Source organism: Crinia signifera, chromosome 12, assembly GCF_055691185.1.
Source record: "Crinia signifera chromosome 12, ASM5569118v1, whole genome shotgun sequence".
NCBI lineage: Eukaryota > Metazoa > Chordata > Amphibia > Anura > Myobatrachidae > Crinia > Crinia signifera.
This window is the reverse complement of record NC_139228.1, coordinates 72181773-72203856: the sequence shown is the minus strand read 5'-3', so window position 1 is coordinate 72203856 and position 22084 is coordinate 72181773. Positions and strand designations below refer to the sequence as shown.

General features: G+C 46.2%; 1 protein-coding gene across 5 annotated transcripts in view; it reads right to left on the bottom strand.

Annotated features, from left to right (window-relative positions):
* Positions 1-22084, bottom strand: part of ITPK1 (inositol-tetrakisphosphate 1-kinase) — a 108769-nt gene that overhangs the window by 14575 nt on the left and 72110 nt on the right. For 4 of the 5 annotated variants that reach the window (XM_083167748.1, XM_083167747.1, XM_083167749.1 and 1 more), the window contains 3 exons: positions 6815-6913; positions 3167-3207; positions 242-407 (listed from right to left, as the gene is read on the bottom strand). In XM_083167748.1, the coding sequence (XP_083023874.1) occupies positions 242-407; positions 3167-3207; positions 6815-6913 (306 nt within the window). Of the gene's footprint in view, positions 1-241; positions 408-3166; positions 3208-6814; positions 6914-11340; positions 11368-22084 lie in introns of those variants that run through there. The other variant, XM_083167750.1, reaches the window with a different exon arrangement.

Below are 22084 nucleotides of genomic sequence, written 5' to 3'. Positions count from 1 at the left end.
TTGTAGAGTGGGGGAGTAAGCGCCTCCTGTCAGGTTGGTACCACGATTAAATATAGTAATAGGTAAGGGCATAGAGCATTGAAAATCTCTAACGTTCTAAACAAAGATTCAGCTCAATGGTTCAGATAAGAAACTAATGCAATTCTAAGTCATGTCACCAGGTGGCAGTGTTGTTAATAAAATCTGTTAGCAAGCCATGGTCAGATCTCTCGTTCAGCTGACTGGGCTCTGAGAGTGTTACCTGAGCTTCCTGGGGAGAAGTTCTTCAGCGATGGTCTCTCCACCACTGTGTACGAGTCTCCAACTACAAAGACTTTGTAGAGCACAGCATTATGGCTGATGAAACTCTGGATCACACAGGGGGGCTTTATCGTCCGCAGACCCTCCTGGTTAAATATGATGGCCATCTACAAGAGACACAAAGCATAGACCATCTCTGTACATGCTTGGGATATGGTCATTGGGTCTACGGCAAGTTGGTCGACACTGTTAGGTCGACACAAGCATTAGGTTGACAGTGTCTAGGTCGACAGTCAAAAGGTCGACATGGGGTTTTTCACAGTTATTTGAGCCGACATGTGACAACAGGCAGTATTTCATGCCCTACCATCCAATAGGGTGTGTTGGGAGAATAAAATAGTGTGCAGCGAGGCACCGCGCCCAAAGCATTGCGAGCGAAACAAGCGATGCACTGTAAACTGTGTCCATGTCGACTGTGCCGACAGTCCGGTCAAAAAACAGTGAAAAACCCCATGCCCACCTTTTGACTGTCGACCCAATAATTGTGTCGACCTAAACCTATGCCGACCTAACGGTGTTGACCTAATGACTGTCGACCAACTTGCTGTAGACCAAACGATCCCAACCCACATGCTTGCGGTACTTTATTCTTATTATATTGTGCTGTAATATGCCGGATAATCTCCTTTGTTATTCAGACTGAGCGCAGAAATGCTTTGGAGAAGGTTACAAACCAGTACGACAAAAGGGAGAAGAAATCTCCATCAAAGCTGTAGGTCAGGCATGTCCAAACTGTGGCCCTCCAGCTGCTGTGAAACTACAAGTCCCAACATGCCTTGCCACCGTTTTGCTATTAGGGAATGCTAGAACTATGGCAAGGCATGCTGGGATGTGTAGTTTCACAACAGCTGGAGGGACGCACTTTGGACAAGCCTGCTGTAGGCGATTCCCAGGTAGGGGCGTGAGATAGGCAACATTGGCTGTGACATGGGAGAAGCGGAGGGTTCAGTTACAGTATAAACCACCCAGCTACAGACTCCGCTCCCCCCACTCATCCCGCTAGACGTTCACTGACAGCCGACATCCATTAACAGTACAGAGCGCTCCGAAGCTTATTCCTGTCACTGTGACTAAGTGTTCGCTGCTTGAGCCTCTCTCACCCAATTCATCTCAAGAGGGTGGAATTACGCTGCCAAAACAGGCTTCATATTAGGAACCTGAATGGAACACCAGGAAAGGTCTTAAATAACTGGTCGGTGGAGTGGGGTGGGGGAGATGGAGCAGCGCAGGAGGTAGAATGGAGTGTGGGAGATGGAGCAGCGCAGGAGGTAGAGTGGGGTGGGGGAGATGGAGCAGCGCAGGAGGTAGAGTGGGGTGTGGGAGATGGAGCAGTGCAGGAGGTAGAGTGGGTGGGGAGGATGGAGCAGCGCAGGAGGTAGAGTGGGGTGTGGGAGATGGAGCAGCGCAGGAGGTAGAGTGGGGTGTGGGAGATGGAGCAGCGCAGGAGGTAGAGTGGGGTGTGGGAGATGGAGCAGCGCAGGAGGTAGAGTGGGGTGTGGGAGATGGAGCAGCGCAGGAGGTAGAGTGGGGTGTGGGAGATGGAGCAGCGCAGGAGGTAGAGTGGGGTGGTGGAGATGTAGCAGCGCAGGAGGTAGAGTGGGGTGTGGGAGATGGAGCAGTGCAGGAGGTAGAGTGGGGTGGGGGAGATGGAGCAGCGCAGGAGGTAGAGTGGGGTGTGGGAGATGGAGCAGCGCAGGAGGTAGAGTGGGGTGTGGGAGATGGAGTAGCGCAGGAGGTAGAGTGGGGTGTGGGAGATGAAGCAGCGCAGTAGGTAGAGTGGGGTGTGGGAGATGGAGCAGCGCAGGAGGTAGAGTGGGGTGTGGGAGATGGAGCAGCGCAGGAGGTAGAGTGGGGTGTGGGAGATGGAGCAGCGCAGGAGGTAGAGTGGGGTGTGGGAGATGGAGCAGCGCAGGAGGTAGAGTGGGGTGTGGGAGGTAGAGCAAGGTGTGTGAGGTGGAGCAGGGGTAATAGGTAGAGCAGGGTAAGAGGTAGAGTGGGGTGTGTGAGGTGGAATAGGGGTGGTAGGTAGAGCAGGGTAGGAGGTAGAGTGGGGTAGTAGGTAGAGTAGGGGTGGTAGGTAGAGCAGGGTAGGAGGTAGAGTGGGGTGTGTAAGGCGGAGCAGGGTAGGAGGTAGAGTGGGGTGTGTGAGGTGGAGTAGGGGTGGTAGGTAGAGCAGGGTGTGTGAGGTGGAGTAGGGGTGGTAGGTAGAGCAGGGTAGGAGGTAGAGTGGGGTGTGTGAGGCGGAGCAGGGTTGGAGGTAGAGTGGGGGGTGTGTGTGTGTGGCGGAGCAGGTGTGGGAAGGATCGGTCCCATGTAGGATGAATGCTGTAATGGGGTGTTCGTACACATACAGCCAGGCAGCTGTTTAGGCTGATGCAGATGTGCTACAGTACGTGCCGATTATCTGGGCATATGCATGTGGGAGCCTATCCCACCGGCTGTTTTATCATTACTATTAAGACTTGCACGCACCCCATGCTAGGTGTAAAAGATCCTTCTAAAACAGGCATCCCATCACCACCCGCAAGCATGGAAGTCTGGGAAACGTCCATAATCCTCACAGAAGTCAGTTCTGAGGAACCCCAGGGTTGTTCATCAATAGACAAAAGAATCTTCCAGTCTCCACCCATGTGCACATGCGTAGTGAGCAGATACAGTATGCAGTCAGTGTCCGCTTCCACAGCGCACACACCTGCCTGCAATTGCCCAACCAATTGCCCAACCAATATCAGGCTCAGAGACAGCAGACGGAAGAGGTGGGAGCAGAGGGGAAGACGGAGTGCCCTGCTTGTCAGCATGTACAAGCTGCGTCACATGACTACTACAGAGATTTACAGTTACTGGGACAGATGAATTATCTTCTTACCTCGTGTGAGTTGGTGCCATGGGCCACTCTTGTCTTGCAAACTGAAACGAGAAAGGAGACCGATAAGAGTGCCGCCCTTGTGGCCGGTCTGGTGACACGCACAGCAGAGCAATACAGTCTTTTACCATGGGAGGAGTTCCCAGTGGTGATTTGTCCTATGTTTGCCTGACATTGAATGTGGGGACAATGGACTTCAAAACAAGCTGAACAGACCACTGTAAAGACCATACTCAGTCCATGAATTCCCGACAACAATCGCATCAGGGGTCAAACTACGTACATGATGCCTGTAGCGGCAATGCACTGGGATTTTGATGCCCTACAGGAGGGATGGGAAACCTTCGGCCCTCCAGCTGTTGTTGAACTACACATCCCAGCATGCCCTGCAACAGTTTTAGCTTGGCCAAATAGCAAAAATGTAGGGCATGCTGGGATGTGTAGTTCAACAACAGCTGGCGGGCCGAAGGTTCCCCATCCCTGCCCTACAGTGAACACATAGGTGCGCACCACCAGGATTTAGAGTAATACAATCAGCTTCCCATCAGTAGCTCATCTTTAAATAAATACATAGTTTTTTTCCTTACTGCTACCTACAGATTAACCCTTTCAGTGCCAACAGCTCTGCGAGAGATGTGCAAAATATCCGCTAAAAATGACAACCTCGCTCACATTTGTTATATAAATTCAAATAAAAAATGTCTTAAAAAATGTCAGCTAATAATACCCCTTTCACACTTGCAAAAATATCCCAGGTTTTTGCACATGAACGCGCATCAACCCGGGATTTAGCTCAGTGTGAAAGGGTCTTGAAAGAATATCCTGGGATGAACATCCCGGGACTGCTATCCAGGTCCTGACCTGGGTAGATTCCGGAATCGACCTGGGATGCGGTCAGTGTGAATAGTCCCGTACCACGGGACTTTAAAAAAGCTGCTGATTGGAGCTTTCTTGGGCTCACAAATGCTGATGTCATCTTTCAGAGCCCTGGAGTCCATTTCCAATGACATGCATATGTATTTGCAGGGATTTCCCGGGATCAGTGTGAATGGGGCTGTCCCGGGTTACTCCCAGGTCTGAGTGCAGTGTGAAAGGGTACATTCCCGGGTAGAGTTCTGGGAACACATTTCCGGGTATGACCCGGCTCTGCGAGTGTGAAAGGGGTATTAATGGAAGCGACATTTGTAGTGTCATCTGCCCCACCCTCTCTGGTTTCTCTGTTCTCTAGGTGGTCTGTCCTATTTCTATGGTCTGTCCTATTTCTGTGGTGAGTGCACCAGCTCCCACTGAGGGGTAGATGTATGAAGCAGTGATAAGGGAGGAGAAGTGATAAAGTGCCTGGTACTTTATCACTGGCCAATCAGCTCCAGACTGCCCCATTTGAAACCCAGCCTGTTACTAAACAGTCAGAAGCTGATTGGCCGGTGATAAAGTACCAGGCACTTTATCACTTCTCCTCCCTTATCACTGCTTCATACATCTGCCTCTGAGCGCGTTGTGCCTGTTCGCTCTGACATCGCACCGCAGCCGTGATGACGTCATTTCGGTCAGCTTTTTTACCCCTTTAAGTGCCAACTGAATTTGTCAAAATTGGTGTGAAAATTGCCAAGCAAACATTTGTATTCACCATAATGACCAAATAACCTTTATAAAAGGAAATATACATTTATTTATTTTTTACACATGTTTAAATTTGAATTTAACAAATGAGCGACGCCGGCATTTTTAGCGGGTATTTTGAACATCTCTCACAGAGATGTTGGCACTGAAAGGGTTACACGGCTGACCAAGGATGAAGAAAATAGTTACTGTACTTGTATAAAATAATATTAAAATAGGACTAAGATCTCAATGCTAATAAACTACACAAAAGCTAATTTACGATATACCTAAGAAAAAGAATGTCCCTTCTCCTTTACTTTGTTCACATTTGCTCGCTTGTGGGGCGCCTACATGGTGCGATGGTCGCATGTGGTTTAAACTTTTTAGTTAAAAATGCATAGTTAAAAAATATGGCTTGTGATACTCGCTTCCGCACATCATGTCGCAAAGTACAAATTGCGTGCTGTTTTAGCGTGTCACATGCGATGCACATATCGCACCATGCGTGTGCACCTTTAGCTAATCGTTTTATATATCGACCATCTTATGTATAGAATCCTGAGAGAGAGAGGAGTATTCAATGTTTTTTCTCCATGTGCAGTGAATCCTGTTTAGGATTCGCTGCACATTCGCAGGGTTCAGGAGGACTGCAGCATTCGCTGCCAGCCCTCCCTGTCACCCTATTCAATGCAGCAGGGGCTCGCTGCCCCTGATGGTGAATTTTAACCCCTGCGGCAGAGCCGGGTGATGGAGGCAGGCAGGAAGATGTAAGCCTCCCTGTCTGCCGAGAGCTGGCAGGGGACAGGGGTAGGGAGCCGCTTCACTGGTCCCGCACATAATAAGCCAGGACCAGAGTGAAGTGAATATATAATGAGCGGCTCCCAGCTCCCTGCTGGTGAATGTGTAAAAAAAAAAATTAAATATATATTAATGTGCTTCAAGCACATGAATAAAAATAGCATGCCCCTTCACAGAAAAAAAATTCAGAATTTGACACCAAAAAAAAAAAAACAACAACTTTATTTTAAGAGATCACTTTCCAGTTCACCTTAAAAAGATGTCGAATGCAAAACGGTGACTCATGGCAACAATCAGAGAGAAAGCAGTTCTCCATCCTAGCATTGAATACACTCTCGAGCAGGAAACGGAGAACTGGCCGGCACTCACTGGTTGCTTACAGCGAACAGTGAACATTGAATAGGGTGAATCAGATTTTCAGTGAAAAAGATTCACCGCAAGGAGTGAAAACAGCCCAATTCGCCAAAAAAAAAAAAAAAAAAAAAAAAATCGGTGAATCGGGAGCATTGAATACTGGCCAGAGGGTGTGTCTGTGTATTTAGCAATAGCTTTCTTTAAATGAAAATATGTGTAATATAATATTAAATCATTGTGCACCGCACAACAGTAACCTGAGTGTATGCTAAAGGCTGTGAGAGAAACGCAATCGGTCTCCCACCATCCATTAATACCTCATTTGTGTTAATGGAAGGCTAGGTTATATCTATACTACACGGCTTCAGCAATTTACTTTCACTTTGAGTTGTGACAGTTCTTAAGTTCACTTTGAGCTATGACAGTTTTTCGCCCACACACTTTCCACGCTACTCCCTATCTCAGTGGTCAGGGAACTCGGTCCTCATTACCCCACACAGTGCATGTTTTGCTGGTAACTCAGCAGGTGCACAGGTGTACTAATTACTCACTGACACATTTTATAAGGTCCGCAGATGGAATTAATTATTTCACTTGTGATTCTGTGAGGAGACCTGCAAAACATGCACTGCGTGGGGTAATGAGGACTGAGTTCCCTGACCACTGACCTATCTGCTCCTACCTCCAATCTCTGTCTTCGCAGCTTCCCCTCTCCATATACAGCAAGTTTGAAACAGATCGGTGTCCCTGCAAAAATTACTTTCCATTTCTGTTCTGACATCTTTTAGCACGCAAAGGAGTCATTTGGACCGTCGAGTGGCCTCCAGTGGTCAGTGACGGTACTTCACCTCATAGAGGTGAGGAGTAGATAGATAGATAGATGTAAGCACTACTTACTGAATGGGAAGGTATGGCCATTTTTCTCTATAAGCTTCAGGGTGTCCTCTCCACATTCTGTTGACAGATCCATAAACGGCGGTGAGCACAACCTTTCATCTGTAATACATAGACAGCAGCTTCATAAGCCAAGATATTCACAGGGATTTGTTGTGACATAACCGGAGCGCTGTGTACACACTAGACAACATTACAAAGAATATGGAAGATAACGAGTTCACATTCACATCGACCAGTGTGTCCACTCTATCACAATGCCGACGGGCGCACTGGTGTGTCATCCCATCGCTCCTACTGATCCTGTGAGCATACAGGAAGATCTGTATGTATACTCCCAGATGCGGCCACTGGTGAGATCTTTTGCACAATGGCGCAGTGTGTATGCACTTAGCTGGGTACACATCTGACCACACTACAAACGATGCACTGTCAATGATTTCCCTGACAAACGAGATACAGACAACAGAGGGGGTCGTTAACGATATAGCGCGTACACACTAGTGCTGGGGTAGCCAACTCCAGTCGTCGAGAGCTACCAACAGGTCATGTTTTCCAGATCTCCTCACAGAATCACAAGTGAAGTAATTAGCGCCACCTGTGGATATTTTAAAAGGTGTCAGTCAGTAATGAGGGCACCTGTGCAGCAGCTAGGTTGTCTGAAAAACGTGAACGGTTGGTAGCTTTAGAGGACTGGAGTTGGCTACCACTGCACTATACGATATGAACAATAATATCATTAACAATCTCGTAATCATGCATATCGTTTGTAAAAATCATCTTATGTGTTAGTTTGTCCAAGAGTTCCAGGGAAATCATATAGTTGACAAGTCGTCAAGTGTGTACGCAGCTTAAGGCAGGGGTAGCCAACTCCGGTCCTCCAGAGATACCAACAGTTCACATTTTCCAGACAACCTAGCTGCTGCATAGGTGCACTCGTTACTAGATGAAACATTTTTTTAAAGATCCACAGTTGGAGCTTATTACTTCACTTGTGATTCTGTGAGGAGATCTGGAAAACATTACCTGTTGGTAGCTCTCGAGGACTGGAGTTGGCTACCCCAGGCTTGAGGCATACAGGGATAGATTTATTAAGCTCTGTGAAGTGATAAAGGGGGAAATTTACTAAAGGAAATTTGTAAAAATAGGTGTATTTGTATCCAGAAATACACTTATTTTTGACATTTACTATCCCGAAAATACGCCAATTCGTATTCGTATTGATGTGCTATCAATACCAATACGAATTGCCATATTTTCGGGATAGTAAATGTCAAAAATAAGTGTATTTCTGGAAACAAATACAGGTTGAGTATCCCGTATCCGAGTATCCGTTATCCGAATTATTCCGAAAACCATACATTCCAGAAAGTGAAAAAAAAATATTTTTTTTGCTAAAAACTCACTGGGGACATTTGTAACATCACTACTGGTGACATGATATGTAACTGGCACTATATATGTGCAAGAAAATGATTGCTTGGCATTCAAATTCAATATCTGAGATAGTACACAAATTTTGTTACATGTTTTGAAACCTTGTTTTTTGAACAAATAAAATATATTTGTGTGTATTTTATGTGGTAATAAAATATATTTGTGTATATTTTATGTGTTTATACAGCATACATGCAAGATACTTCAAAATACATAATTGAAATATTAAAATATTCCGAAATACGGAATAATCCGTTATCCAAAATTCTCCTGGTCCCGAGCATTTTGGATACGGGATACTCAACCTGTACACCTATTTTTTACAAATTTCCTTTAGTAAATTTCCCCCAAAGTGTCTGGTTTTTATCACCGGCCAATCAGCTCCTAACTGTGAAGTTACAGGCTTGGTTTGAAAAATGACAGGTAGGATCTGATTGGCCGGTGATAAAAAACAGAAAATTTATCACTTCACCGAGCTTAATAAATCTGCCCCACAATGTTCATATTTACCACCTAAAGCACAATACTACGTACAAAACTAAGCTTTATGTATAAACAGTTATATTTAGGCCTTGCAGCTGCATTCAAAATGGATTGTAGTGGCGAAAGTCTTTTTAATGCTAAACACACTGATATTCTTATGGTGGGATCACTGCTATGAGCAGTGCACATTAAAAAAGGAAACAAAAATAGCAAAATCACCCACATTTTTGTAATGCCACCTCATTGCACAAATGTAAGCACACATAGTATTGGGCGGTCGTAGCAGTGTTCATGCCAATAACACAATTATATTTGTTTAAACAAACTGCTTAGGACTTTCCACTAAACCAGTGGTTCTCAATCTCTCCCCTCGGAACCCCACGCAGGCCATGTTTTCCTGGTCACCTAGCAGGAGCACTGTGTGTCACATTTTATATATCTACAGGTGACCTGGAAAACATGATCTGTGTGGGGTCCGGAGTCTGCAAATCTGTTGTTTACTATACAATCCATCCTTCGGCTGAAACCTGATCGGTCCTATTTTAAATAAATATTTGAGGCCGCCCATTGAGTGCGCACAAAGGCCGTTTGCCGCTCTTTCTAAATATTTGCATTATGCAGAAACATTTAATCCCATTAGACTTTTACTACTGTTCTGTGGGACACTGCTGAAAACAGGGATTTAGCATTGATATTCGGCCTGTGGGTGCCCCTAGGTCGTTAGATAGAATTGTGAGGTAAAACAGACCCGCTTCCATTATATAGACATGCCTAATCTCTACATGTAATGTTAGTCCCCTACTATAAATAAAGTTACTGTTAAACATTTAATGCACGTATCAAAAAAGTTTTCCTCAAAATTTAAAGTGTAAGAGAAAGGACCGGAAACTTTCTCATTGATCATTCGCTCTGTGTCAATTTCGACACAGTATTCAGCACTTAATGCAATGGAAACACTTGATTAGGAATGCAATCCACCTAGCGCAGAGGGAGGTGGCCACACTCCCCTCCCTGTCAAAGCCACACCCTTTTAGTGAGGTTAGCGAGGCTTCCATGAATCCACACACACCCATTTAAACATAGTCACACCCCCTTTTTGAGGGTCTCTTTGCCACATTGGGTGTCACCCCACTGCTACGGACTAGGATAATATAACATAAGAAAAAAACAAAAATGTCAAAACATACAAGAATGATAAAAAATAAAATCGGTACTCTTTACCTAGAAGGGCGCCCATCGCGGGCATTGAATGCACTAAAAAATCGGGTGCGATGCGACTGACGCGATGCCCGCGATTTCCCATAGGGAACAATGTTAAATGTCTCAATTGACCCGATTTTCCTGTTCAATGCCTCAATTGACCCGATTTTTCCATAGGAAACAATGTTAAATGGCCCACAGAGGCCAAATAGGCACCCTGAAGTGTGAAATGGCCCCCACAATTGTTAAGGCCACCCCATGATCAACGTGAACCCGAAGCGTGGCGAGCGCAGCAAGCCCGCGAGGGGGCCGCGGTACGCGCCCTCCGACCTTTTCATACCCCCACTATCCACGTCGGCGTGGAGTTGAGAATAGAATAGTGTGGCAAGCGCAGCGAGCCACCGAGCCCGAAGCGTGGCGAGCCCCGCGAGGGGACGCGGATACCTGTGAAGCCCGCGTTTACCTGTGAAGGTATCCGCGTGCGCTCGCCACGCTTCGGGCTCGGAGGCTCGCTGCGCTTGCCACACTATTCTATTCTCAACTCCACGCCGACGTGGATAGTGGGGGTATGAAAAGGTCGTAGGACGCGTACCGCCGCCGCTCGCCACGCTTCGGGTTCACGTTGATCGTGGGGTGGCGTTAACAATTGTGGGGGCCATTTCACACTTCAGGGTGGCTATTTGGCATCTGTGGGCCATTTAACATTGTTTCCTATGGAAAAATCGGGTCAATTGAGGCATTGAACAGGAAAATCGGGTCAATTGAGACATTTAACATTGTTCCCTATGGGAAATCGCGGGCATCGATGGCCGCGATTTAAATCATGGGCGCCGTGCTAGGTAAAGAGTACCATAAAATAAAAAAATAAGTGGGGCACAAGTCAATGAGGTTGGCCCCAATGACATCACTAAATGGGTGCAGCTTCGTGGGAAAGCTCCCAGAGACTTTTCAAGCACTGCTGGCTCCTTCTTGGTGACAGGAGCAGAGTGCTGCATGTTATGGTCACACTGCAGCAACTGGCTCCTGTCATCTGGAAGCAGCCTGCAACCTCCTCGTCATGCCACTCTATAGGGGTGTGAGGTAATGGATAGCGTAGTTAAGAAATTGAGGAGAGGAATTAAAGAGGGAATTGGGTCTCTGCCTCAGGTTGAAGGGGGTATTGCATTATTAAACATAAAAAACATATTAGGGGTTAAAAAACAGCTGCATGCTCTGTGCTGATTTCCCAATAGCAAAGCTTCTCGCTACGTCAGCGACTGCGCCTTGGTGTACAGTGCTGTCCATAGCTTACTGTAAAAGGCTTGCTGGGGAACACGGGAATGCCCAGATACTGGCTCCGTCTGCCTTGTAGAGATAAACAGTATTTAGGGACAGATGCCAAACAGAGTAACATGGTTATAAGATCCTACCCTCGCTCATTCTGCTAATCTCATCTGGAGTCTGAAATCAAGGGAAATAAGAGACTGTTACTATGTACTGTCATCACCCCCCCTCCCCCACCATGACATAAAGCCGCAGCAGCAATTAAAAGGCAGAGAAGGCAGTCATTGTGTCAGCTGAAACAACCCTGTGATTGTGGATTCTGGCTTCTCCAAGAACCAGTGACACGCAAAATTCTATTTGCACACAATTGTTTTACTGCACTAAATAAAAGGGATGAACTTTAACATTGAACGCAAAGCTTGTTACTGTGTATCAAATGTGGGCTTGGCTTTCAATGTAACAATTTGGTTTAGTGTAATACTGTAGCAATTAAATAATATCAGATAAAAACTTAACGTCCTTCTTCATCTGGTCCAATTATATCACCGTATTAGCACCGGTTACTTACGGTAAGGATCACAATTGAATACAAGCAAGCAGTGTGCTGCGCAATGCTTCCACCTACTGGACAAAATCACCAATTACAACTTGAACATTTATTTAGCACCTTCTTAAAGATAATTGATATAATCTGATTGGTTGCTATGGGCAACATCCCAACTTCAATAGAACTCCCATCTTAGTACTTCACTCCTACAGTCTGAACGGTAATGAAACGCCTATAGGATATTTGTTTGGCTAAAAGCACCTGCATTAATTGTAATAGTCTCTGCATTAAGTAAATATAGAATTGTTTAGCCTCTTAAGGTCCATACACACTGGGCGATTTTTGCGGCCGGACGGCTTTGCGTTTGTAGACCCCATAACATTATATTTGGAACGTCTGTCATAGAGGTGTTGGCACGCAAAGGGTTAAACCTAAGACACGCAGCATACTTCCGATCGGAATGCTGGCTGTCAGGATAACAGCGTCTGCATCTTCAGTAATGTCGGGATTCTGGCGCCGATGTTCTGAGCGCTGCTCGGGATTTCTGCGCTTGGATTTTGACTGACAGTATTCAGATCACCAGCATGCTGACTGAATCCCCCACAAACAAGGATACCTAAAAACCTCTGTCCAGGTTGACAGAGTTACATAGAACTGTGGTCCTCCAGCTGTTGTGAAACTACACATCCCAGGATGCCTTGCCCTAGTTTTAGCGGTACTTAGGTATTATCTGGGAGCCCATTATGTAGTGGTTTATTGAGAATACCAATACACCACTATGCTGGCTACGTAACTTACACAAATTACGTAACTTACGTAACTGGAGCTGTGCTAATACATAAAGGATCATATCCCCACTGTCCACGTGGGCGTGGAGTTTATTTTATAAAGTGTGGCGAGTGCAGCGAGACACCGAGCCCGAAGCGTGGTGAGCACAGCATCCGCTTTATAATATTAACTCCACGCCCACGTGGACACTGAGGGTATGACGTGGATAGTGGGGATATGATTGTGTTAGTGCATGTTGTGTGTGTGTTGGTGTGTGGTGTGCATTATACTTACCATCCACGATGTCCCCGGCGCTCGGATACCCGCATCACGGCCGCCATGACAGTCCTCCCCGGGTAAGCTATTAGCGTAGTCACCGCTGGGGGAGCAGGGAAACCATGCGATGCTCCACCAGCGGCAGTACACTGAATAGCAAGTGCTGCCGGGATCTTCCCCCTCCGCCGCCATTGAAGCACTGCCGCCTGGCCTACCCGCCCTTCAGTCTTCACCGCAACGCCACCTGCCCTGGCCGCCCGCCCTGCCCGCTGTAAGTAATAGCAGAGCGGCCGGCATTTCCCCCCTCTGGCCGCCCGCCCCGTATGTAGTGCAAAGGCTACGCTGACAACGTAGCCAAAGCTACATTGTCAGCGTAGCGTAGCCGGGCGCCCGGCTAATACATAAGTACCGTTTTAGCATTCCCAAATCGCAAAACTGTGGCAAGGCATGATGGGACTCGTAGTTTCACAACAGATGGAGGGCCATAGTTTGGACAGGCCTGACAGAGTGTTCACAATAGTCTCTCTCAGCATCGCTCACTCTGGTGACATAATGAATGAGGTACCAGTGAAACAGAACATGTACTGCAACCTTTAACGTCCCCCATTAGGCCACTAGTAAAAAGGAGTCCGTATTGTTTCCAGCTGGCATACCTGGTCTTCATCCAAGAATCAGAATCACCCAAGCAACACAACAAGCAAATAAGTATATATAATCAGCTAAGAATGAAAAACATGTCGTCTACACAGGCATTAGCCTCAGGTGCTACAGTGCAATTACACCGCCTTATCCTGCTCTCATCACAGATTACACCATGTTGGTGTCCCCTCAGAGAACAAGAAAATGAGAATTGCTGCAGTAACATGGCAGACAGACCTTGCTGGCGGCTCACACATACCGGACATTATATGTATGTACGTATATAAGGGACGTGCTGCTTATCTTCTCTGTGCTCTCTGTAGGGGATTCCATTCCGTATTTACATATGCAGACCCCATGTGCGAATCTATTTGGTGAGGGGGCGGAGACACCAGCCCGGAGCAGGGGAACACCCATCAAACGCTGGGAGTTTCCCTAGGAACGAAGGCGGGCATGACATCAGTGCCCGCCTTCGGGGTGGACTCCGATGGAAATAACAGTCAGTCAGCTACCATTGAATTATTTCTGTCCCCTTCGGCCACATGCGAGGGGATGCATGTTACCGAGGAGATGCGGGCGGTAGTGAATCAGGCCCTCTGTGCGGGCTGAACTGACCAATCGTCTCATTCGATTACTGCAAGCAGAGGACAGTGATGGAGGACAAGAGAAGAATATTACTGCTCTGTAGAAACTGGTTATGGGAACCGGTACGATTTGTGGAATGTGGCGGTACACAGGATTAAAGGGTTCCGAAACCGCCTGTCCGCCCACCAAGGCTGGAGCATCACTCCCCAGGCTGCAGACATATTACAGGCCACAGACTGTCGTCATACATGGGGACACGGACAAATCTAATCACTGTAAAGAATGTAGAAACAGGGTTGTCATGTATTTCGAGAAATACCTGACGGTTTCGTTTTCTGGGCCACCTGTGGATCTGTAGAATGTGTCAGGGCGGGATGTACTAAAGGGAAAATAAGGTAAAAACGGGGGTTTTACCGCATTTTCCTATATACTATTACCCGTCCGCCCCATCTCCGCTGGGCAGGGTATCGCCACCTCTGGGTGGCAATACCCTATAGAAGCCTATGGGCTTCTATCGCCGCCCGCTGCCCGCGCGACCCCCCCTCCCGTCCTCCACCGATCTCCTCCCCCAGCAGGTGTCACAGCCGGGAGGACATCCGGCTGCAGGGGGGAGGAGGAGAAGCCGGGGACACTGACAGCCGCCGGGATGTGACAGAGACCCCCCCCCCCCCACAGACCACATTACAGGTATCGCGGGGGTCTACGTCACCACATCCCGATGCTAGCCGCATATGTTAGTACATATGCGGTAGCTTCGCGGCTGCTGGGCGGCGATGTATATTAATACATCCCGCCCTCAGTGAGTAATGACTGCACCTGTGCACCAGATAGGGGGTCTGGTCATGTGACAGTTAGTAATGACTGCACTTGTGCACCAGCTAGTGACAGTTAGTAATGACTGCACCTGTGCACCAGCTAGTGACAGTTAGTAATGAGTGCACCTGTGCACCAGCTAGGGGTTCAGGAAAACATTTTAGGAGGCAGGTCATGAATTACTAGGTGCCATCTTTCTGCCCACTTTTACAGTGAAGAACTAGGTGGGCAGAGGCTGCGGCGGTGAGCGGGTTAAGACCTCTCCAGGCATAGCCAGCAGAACAAGGAGACTGGCATAAGAACAGTGGGTGTGATGTGCAGTCCAATTAACCCATCTGCCTTTGTAAAGCAGAGAATGTGTGCAGAAAGCACAGAAGAACCAGCTGACGGAATGAATCCACCGCGAGCAGGCAGCTGGCTAATGAGGACATTATCCGGGTACATTATTGTGCTCAGTTATTTGGAGTCTTTATTTTGTGGTTACCAGTAACGGGCACAGTCCATGACAAGGTAAGTGGGCATTGTGCCATGCCCACAACCTTTATATATACAGATAGCGATATATAAATCACAGATTCTATTGACCTAATTATCAGCGGGTATCACCATCCCCATAGATCTTGATGGGAACGATGATATCAGCCAATTTAACAAACTCCAGAAAGGTTATCTGTTCCAAGCTCACTCCCAGTACCTTTCATTAGCTACTGTTCTGTGGATTATGGCCCTTATTCTGGTTCACTCCAAAGCCAAATTCCTTCTCAAATGGACAATACCATATGCACTGCAGGTCGGGCAGATGTAACTTGTGCAGAGAGAGTTAGATTTGGGTGGGGTTTTACTTAAAAGTGAGCTCTACATTGCAGTGTAAAAATAAAGCAGTCAGTATTTTCCCTGCACATAAAAAAATAAATCAACCAAACCTAATTTTCTCTGCACAAGTTACATCTGCCCCACCTGCAGTGCACATGGTTTAGTCCATCTGAGAAGAAATTTACCTTTTCGAGTGAACCAGAATAAGAGCTTATGTCAAGGATAGCATTACCGCCTCACAGCACTGAGGTTATGGATTTAATTCAAACCATGGCCCTGTGTGGAGTTTGTATGTTCTCACAGCGATTGTGACGGTTTCCTCCCACAATCCAAAAATATACTGAGAGGAGAATTGTCTCCCGATGAAAAAAAAACCTAGCGTGTATGTACATGGGCGGATTAGACTAGTTGGGCCAAGTGGTTCTCGGGTATGTGTCGACCTGAAAAGTCGACTTGAACAAAATGTTGACATGGACAAAATGTTGACATGAAAAGGGTCAACATGAAAGATTCAAATGAGGTTTTTTATAAAAAAAAAACCTTGGTGGCCAAGTTGATATGGACACCGAAAAAGTGTACGTCATACACTCGCCATGCTTCCGGGTACGGTGCCTCGCTGCGCACGGCACACTATTCAAAAAATCTACTGATTCCACAGATCAAAAGTGCCCACACAGACACAGGGTGGTCCAGAAGCATTGAAACACCCTTTCAAAATGTAAATGAATGTCAACATGCATGGTATGGTAGGGGGGACATTTTTCAGGTTATGTCACCAGTATGGCAGACATCTTGGATCCGGACATCTTGGATGCAACTTTAATTTTTTGAATTGGGAAGGCAGTCATGTTCTTCGCTGTAACTCTTCATTCATACACAAGTTTTAACTGAGCTTTATTGTTCAGGCCGTGGCATTAATGACAGTGGCACTAACACACACAGAACGTGCTGAAATGGTCTTAATATCTAGGGAACCATAGGGTTAGTTGGACGGCCATTTTGAGAATTTTGGCTACACATAAATGGCCGATTTACAGGAATCTACCAGCATGAGCAGAGGTGCCTTTAGTGTCACAGGAGGAATGGCTACATGATAAGAGTAAAAACGATTACGCAATTCATACACATTAGAGTAAATGACCGAATGGCGCAATTCATATGCAAAATTGCGGAGAACATTTAACATTAAAATAAAAATATGACGCAAACAATATATTTTTTCAAGTACAGAATAATTAAAATATAAATCAGAAGCCTTCTCTTTATAAGCTGACTGGCAGACACATTATTGCACTGAAAACCTTAGAGCCGACTGCAGTAGATATAGAATGAAAAAATTTGCATAACTGGGAGTGACAACATATTTAGCCAATCAGAGTATGCCGCCAGTTATAATTATCGATCTGCAACTCGCACTGGTTTGATACTAAGAATAGGGTGTATTCTGTACAACACGCCCTTATGTACACAGCCACAACACCCACCCACCTAACCCCCTCCCCCATCTCGGGTCCATTCATGCAAGGAGCCTTAAGTGCTAAAAGATGACTGGGACGGCATAAGCAGGTTCTCAACCTTTTGTACCTGTTGACCCTTTCAAGTGTCTGAATTTTGTATGTTGACCAACTAACCCCGCCATTTTTGCAGAGTCAAATTCATTGCAAGAAATTCCCATTTGCCAACAGACATCAAGGCCTCTGCGTCGTACAGAGTTGCACACTGTGGAGGTGCTAGGTGTAGGGGTTAATAATAATAATAGAAGATGAATGATTCAGCCGGCAGCCAGACAGAGAGGTGGGTGGCTGACATGTTAGCAGCATAATGGCACTTGCAGATTATATTCTGGGGTTAGCAACAGCTAAGGAATACAAACAGCCCGTCAAGCCGCAGCTGGGCCGACGGTATCCGTACACACATTTACTAGAAGTGCCTGTTCTTCTGTGTCCCTCCGAGCTGCCTAATGACTTATTCTTAGATTTTATTTCTCAGTCTTTTGCTCCCCTTGCAAAGACTTTGACAAGGCGATGACAGGGTGCGCCGGCACATTAATGCACAGATATATATAGATCCAAGGCACCGATTGGTCATTTTATCCACAGGAACAAAGAAACATAGAATTTGACGGCAGATAAGAACCACTTGGACCATCTAGTCTGCCCCTTTTTTAATCAAGTTACCTCAAACCATATTACATCTATATCTATATGTGGTCAAAGCGTCAGGAGGAATCCAGCATCAAGAGCCGGATTCGAGCCATCGCTGTTCGTAAGGTGAGTGTCAGGACGTAGTCGCCTGGGGGTGGAAAGCGGCTGTTTAGTGGGAGTGCTACGATAAATGCAGGCGTGCCTAGGAAACTGCAAGCTATGCGCACAGTTGGAGGATTGCTCACGCTGCAACTGTCTGCATTGCAATTTTATCAACACAATCTTGCATTATAGGACAAAGACTCCGGCATAGCGCCTCAGTGTAGCACCATGTTAAATTGCAGAGTAGATTCTACTTATGCCGACTAGCAGTGTTTTGAACTTATAGCGTTTACAGCTGCAATCTCTCTTTTTTTCCCAGTGTGGCACTACAAGTCTCAGCATGGTAGCACAGCTCATTATGTTTAGAATTCGGGTGTGCAGTCCATCCGCCCCATCCATAGGTGCGCAAATTTGCAGATGCATAATTAGCGCTTGTGGCATAAGCCCTGGCAGGAAATACTATGCGTCCTCCAAAGAGGTCGCCATCATTGGTCATTATTTAAATGCCCGCAACTTGCAGCCATGTTTAGGTTGCCAGCGAGTTACATCATATATTTAAAGCGGCAACAACTTAGAAGGCAAAACCAGCAACTCAGGCTTGTGAGCCCCACTGGACAAAAGAAAAGTGGGGCCAGAGATCTGATATTGTATTATTCAGTAGAACTTAAATGGCCATTCTTAGTAGGTCTTCATCAAGCTCAATATTCCCAAAACGAAATTATTCCCACCAGCCAATAACAGTTCTGATATCTCTATCATTGTTGACAATTTGGCAATTTACCGTACCCCACAAGTGCGTTGCCTGAACTGGTGCGTCCCCTGAACTGTCCTTTGTTCCCCACATTCAATCAGTCTCCAAATCATGTTACATGCATCTACAAAAACATATCCAAAATACGGGTGCCGGACGCGTTCCCGACAGTCGGGATCCCGACTGTCAAAACGCCGACAGCCGGTGCCTGACGGCCACCCGCTATTTTCCCTCTTAGGGGTCCATGACCCCCATAGAGGGAGAATAGAATAAGTGTCTCGTGTGGCGAGCCACCGTGCCCGCAAGGGGCTTTGTTGCAATCACCATGCTGTCTGAGTCCGGCTAGTCGGGATCCCGACGTCGGGCTAATGACTGTCGGGATCCCGACTGTCGGAACCCCATACCACATCCCAAAATACGACCCTATCTTACACAAGACACTACTGAATCTCTTATCCATGCACTCATTATATCCCGCATTGACTATTGCAATAGTCTCCTAACTGGTCTTCTGAAGAACAGACTCTCACCACTACAATCCATTCTAAATGCTGTTGCTAGGCTGATCTTCCTTGCAAGACGCTCATCGTCTGCTGATCCGCTCTGCCAGTCCTTCCATTGGTTGCCTGTATCTTACCGTATTCAATATAAAATACTTCTACTCGCATATAAAGCTATTAACCATACTGCACCAGCATATATCTCTGCACTTATCACAAAATATCTCCCATCTCGACCACTCCGCTCTGCACAAGATCTGCGTCTCTCTTCTGCACGGATCACTAGCTCCCATTCACTATTATAGGACTTTCATCTGGCTCCTCCCATCCTATGGAATGCCCTTCCACGCACAATAAGACTCTCCGCTAGCCTCCAAACGTTCAAGCGTTCCCTGAAAACTCACCTCTTAAGGCAAGCCTATCATATTTAAGTACCACATGCATAACCCTCTGAGGCACTTATGTATTATATAGCGTCCCTTCTGGACCTACAAGATATGCTATTACTGGTGCCTGTCCTTGTGTTTCCCTCCTATGTCCCTATAGATTGTAAGCTTGCAGCAGGGCTCTCCTACCTTCAAGTCTGTCTGTTGTTACCCAGTTTGTTTTATCAGTCTACTATTGTAAAGTGCAACGGAATCTGCTGCGCTATATAACACACTGTAACGGAATCTGCTGCGCTATATAAGAACCTGTAACGGAATCTGCTGCGCTATATAAGAACCTGTAACGGAATCTGCTGCGCTATATAACACCCTGTAACGGAATCTGCTGCGTTATATAAGACATTGTAACGGAATCTGCTGCGCTATATAAGACACTGTAACGGAATCTGCTGCGCTATATAAGACACTGTAACGGAATCTGCTGCGCTATATAAGACACTATCGGAATCTGCTGCGCTAAATAAGACACTGTAACGGAATCTGCTGCGCTATATAAGAACCTGTAACGGAATCTGCTGCGCTATATAAGACACTGTAACGGAACCTGCTGCGCTATATAAGACACTGTATCGGAATCTGCTGCGCTATATAAGACGCTGTAACGGAATCTGCTGCGCTATATAAGACACTGTAACGGAATCTGCTGCGCTATATAAGACACTGTAACGGAATCTGGTGCGCTATATAAGACACTGTATCGGAATCTGCTGCGCTATATAAGACGCTGTAACGGAATCTGCTGCGCTATATATGACGCTGTAACAGAATCTGCTGCGCTATATATGACGCTGCGCTATATAAGACGCTGTTACGGAATCTGCTGCGCTATACAAGACACTGTAACGGAATCTGCTGCGCTATATAAGACACTGTAATGGAATCTGCTGCGCTATATAAGACACTAACGGAATCTGCTGCACTATATAAGACACTAACGGAATCTGCTGCGCTATATAAGTCACTGTAACGGAATCTGCTGCACTATATAAGACACTGTAACGGAATCTGCTGCGCTATATAAGACAATGTAACGGAATCTGCTGCGCTATATAAGACACTGTAATGGAATCTGCTGCGCTATATAAGACACTAACGGAATCTGCTGCGCTATATAAGTCACTAACGGAATCTGCTGCGCTATATAAGACACTGTAACGGAATCTGCTGCGCTATATAAGACACTGTAATGGAATCTGCTGCGCTATATAAGACACTGTAACGGAATCTGTTGCACTATATAAGACACTGTAACGGAATCTGCTGTGCTACATAAGACACTGTAACGGAATCTGCTGCGCTATATAAGACACTGTAACGGAATCTGCTGCGCTATATAAGACACTGTAACGGAATCTGCTGCGCTATATAAGACGCTGTAACGGAATCTGCTGCGCTATATAAGACACTGTAACGGAATCTGCTGCGCTATATAAGACACTGTATCGGAATCTGCTGCGCTATATAAGACACTGTAACGGAATCTGCTGCGCTATATAAGACACTGTAACGGAATCTGCTGCGCTATATGAGACACTGTAACGGAATCTGCTGCGCTATATAAGACACTGTAACGAATCTGCTGCGCTATATAAGACCCTGTAACGGAATCTGCTGCGCTATATAAGACACTGTAACGGAATCTGCTGCACTATATAAGACGCTGTATCGGAATCTGCTGCACTATATAAGACATTGTAACGGAATCTGCTGCGCTATATAAGGCACTGTAACGGAATCTGCTGCACTATATAAGACACTGTAACGGAATCTGCTGCGCTATATAAGACACTGTAATGGAATCTGCTGCGCTATATAAGACACTAACGGAATCTGCTGCGCTATATAAGTCACTAACGGAATCTGCTGCGCTATATAAGACACTGTAGCGGAATCTGCTGCGCTATATAAGACACTGTAACGGAATCTGTTGCACTATATAAGACACTGTAACGGAATCTGCTGTGCTATATAAGACACTAACGGAATCTGCTGCGCTATATAAGACACTGTAACGGAATCTGCTGCGCTATATAAGACACTATCGGATTCTGCTGCGCTATATAAGACACTGTAACGGAATCTGCTGCGCTATATAAGACACTGTAACGGAATCTGCTGCGCTATATGAGACACTGTAACGGAATCTGCTGCGCTATATAAGACACTGTAACGGAATCTGCTGCGCTATATAAGACACTGTAACGGAATCTGCTGCGCTATATAAGACATTGTAACGGAATCTGCTGCACTATATAAGACGCTGTATCGGAATCTGCTGCACTATATAAGACATTGTAACGGAATCTGCTGCGCTATATAAGACGCTGTAACGGAATCTGCTGCGCTATATAAGACACTAACGGAATCTGCTGCACTATATAAGACGCTGTAACGGAATCTGCTGCGCTATATAAGACACTGTAACGGAATCTGCTGCGCTATATAAGACACTGTAACGGAATCTGCTGCGCTATATAAGACACTGTAACGGAATCTGCTGCGCTAT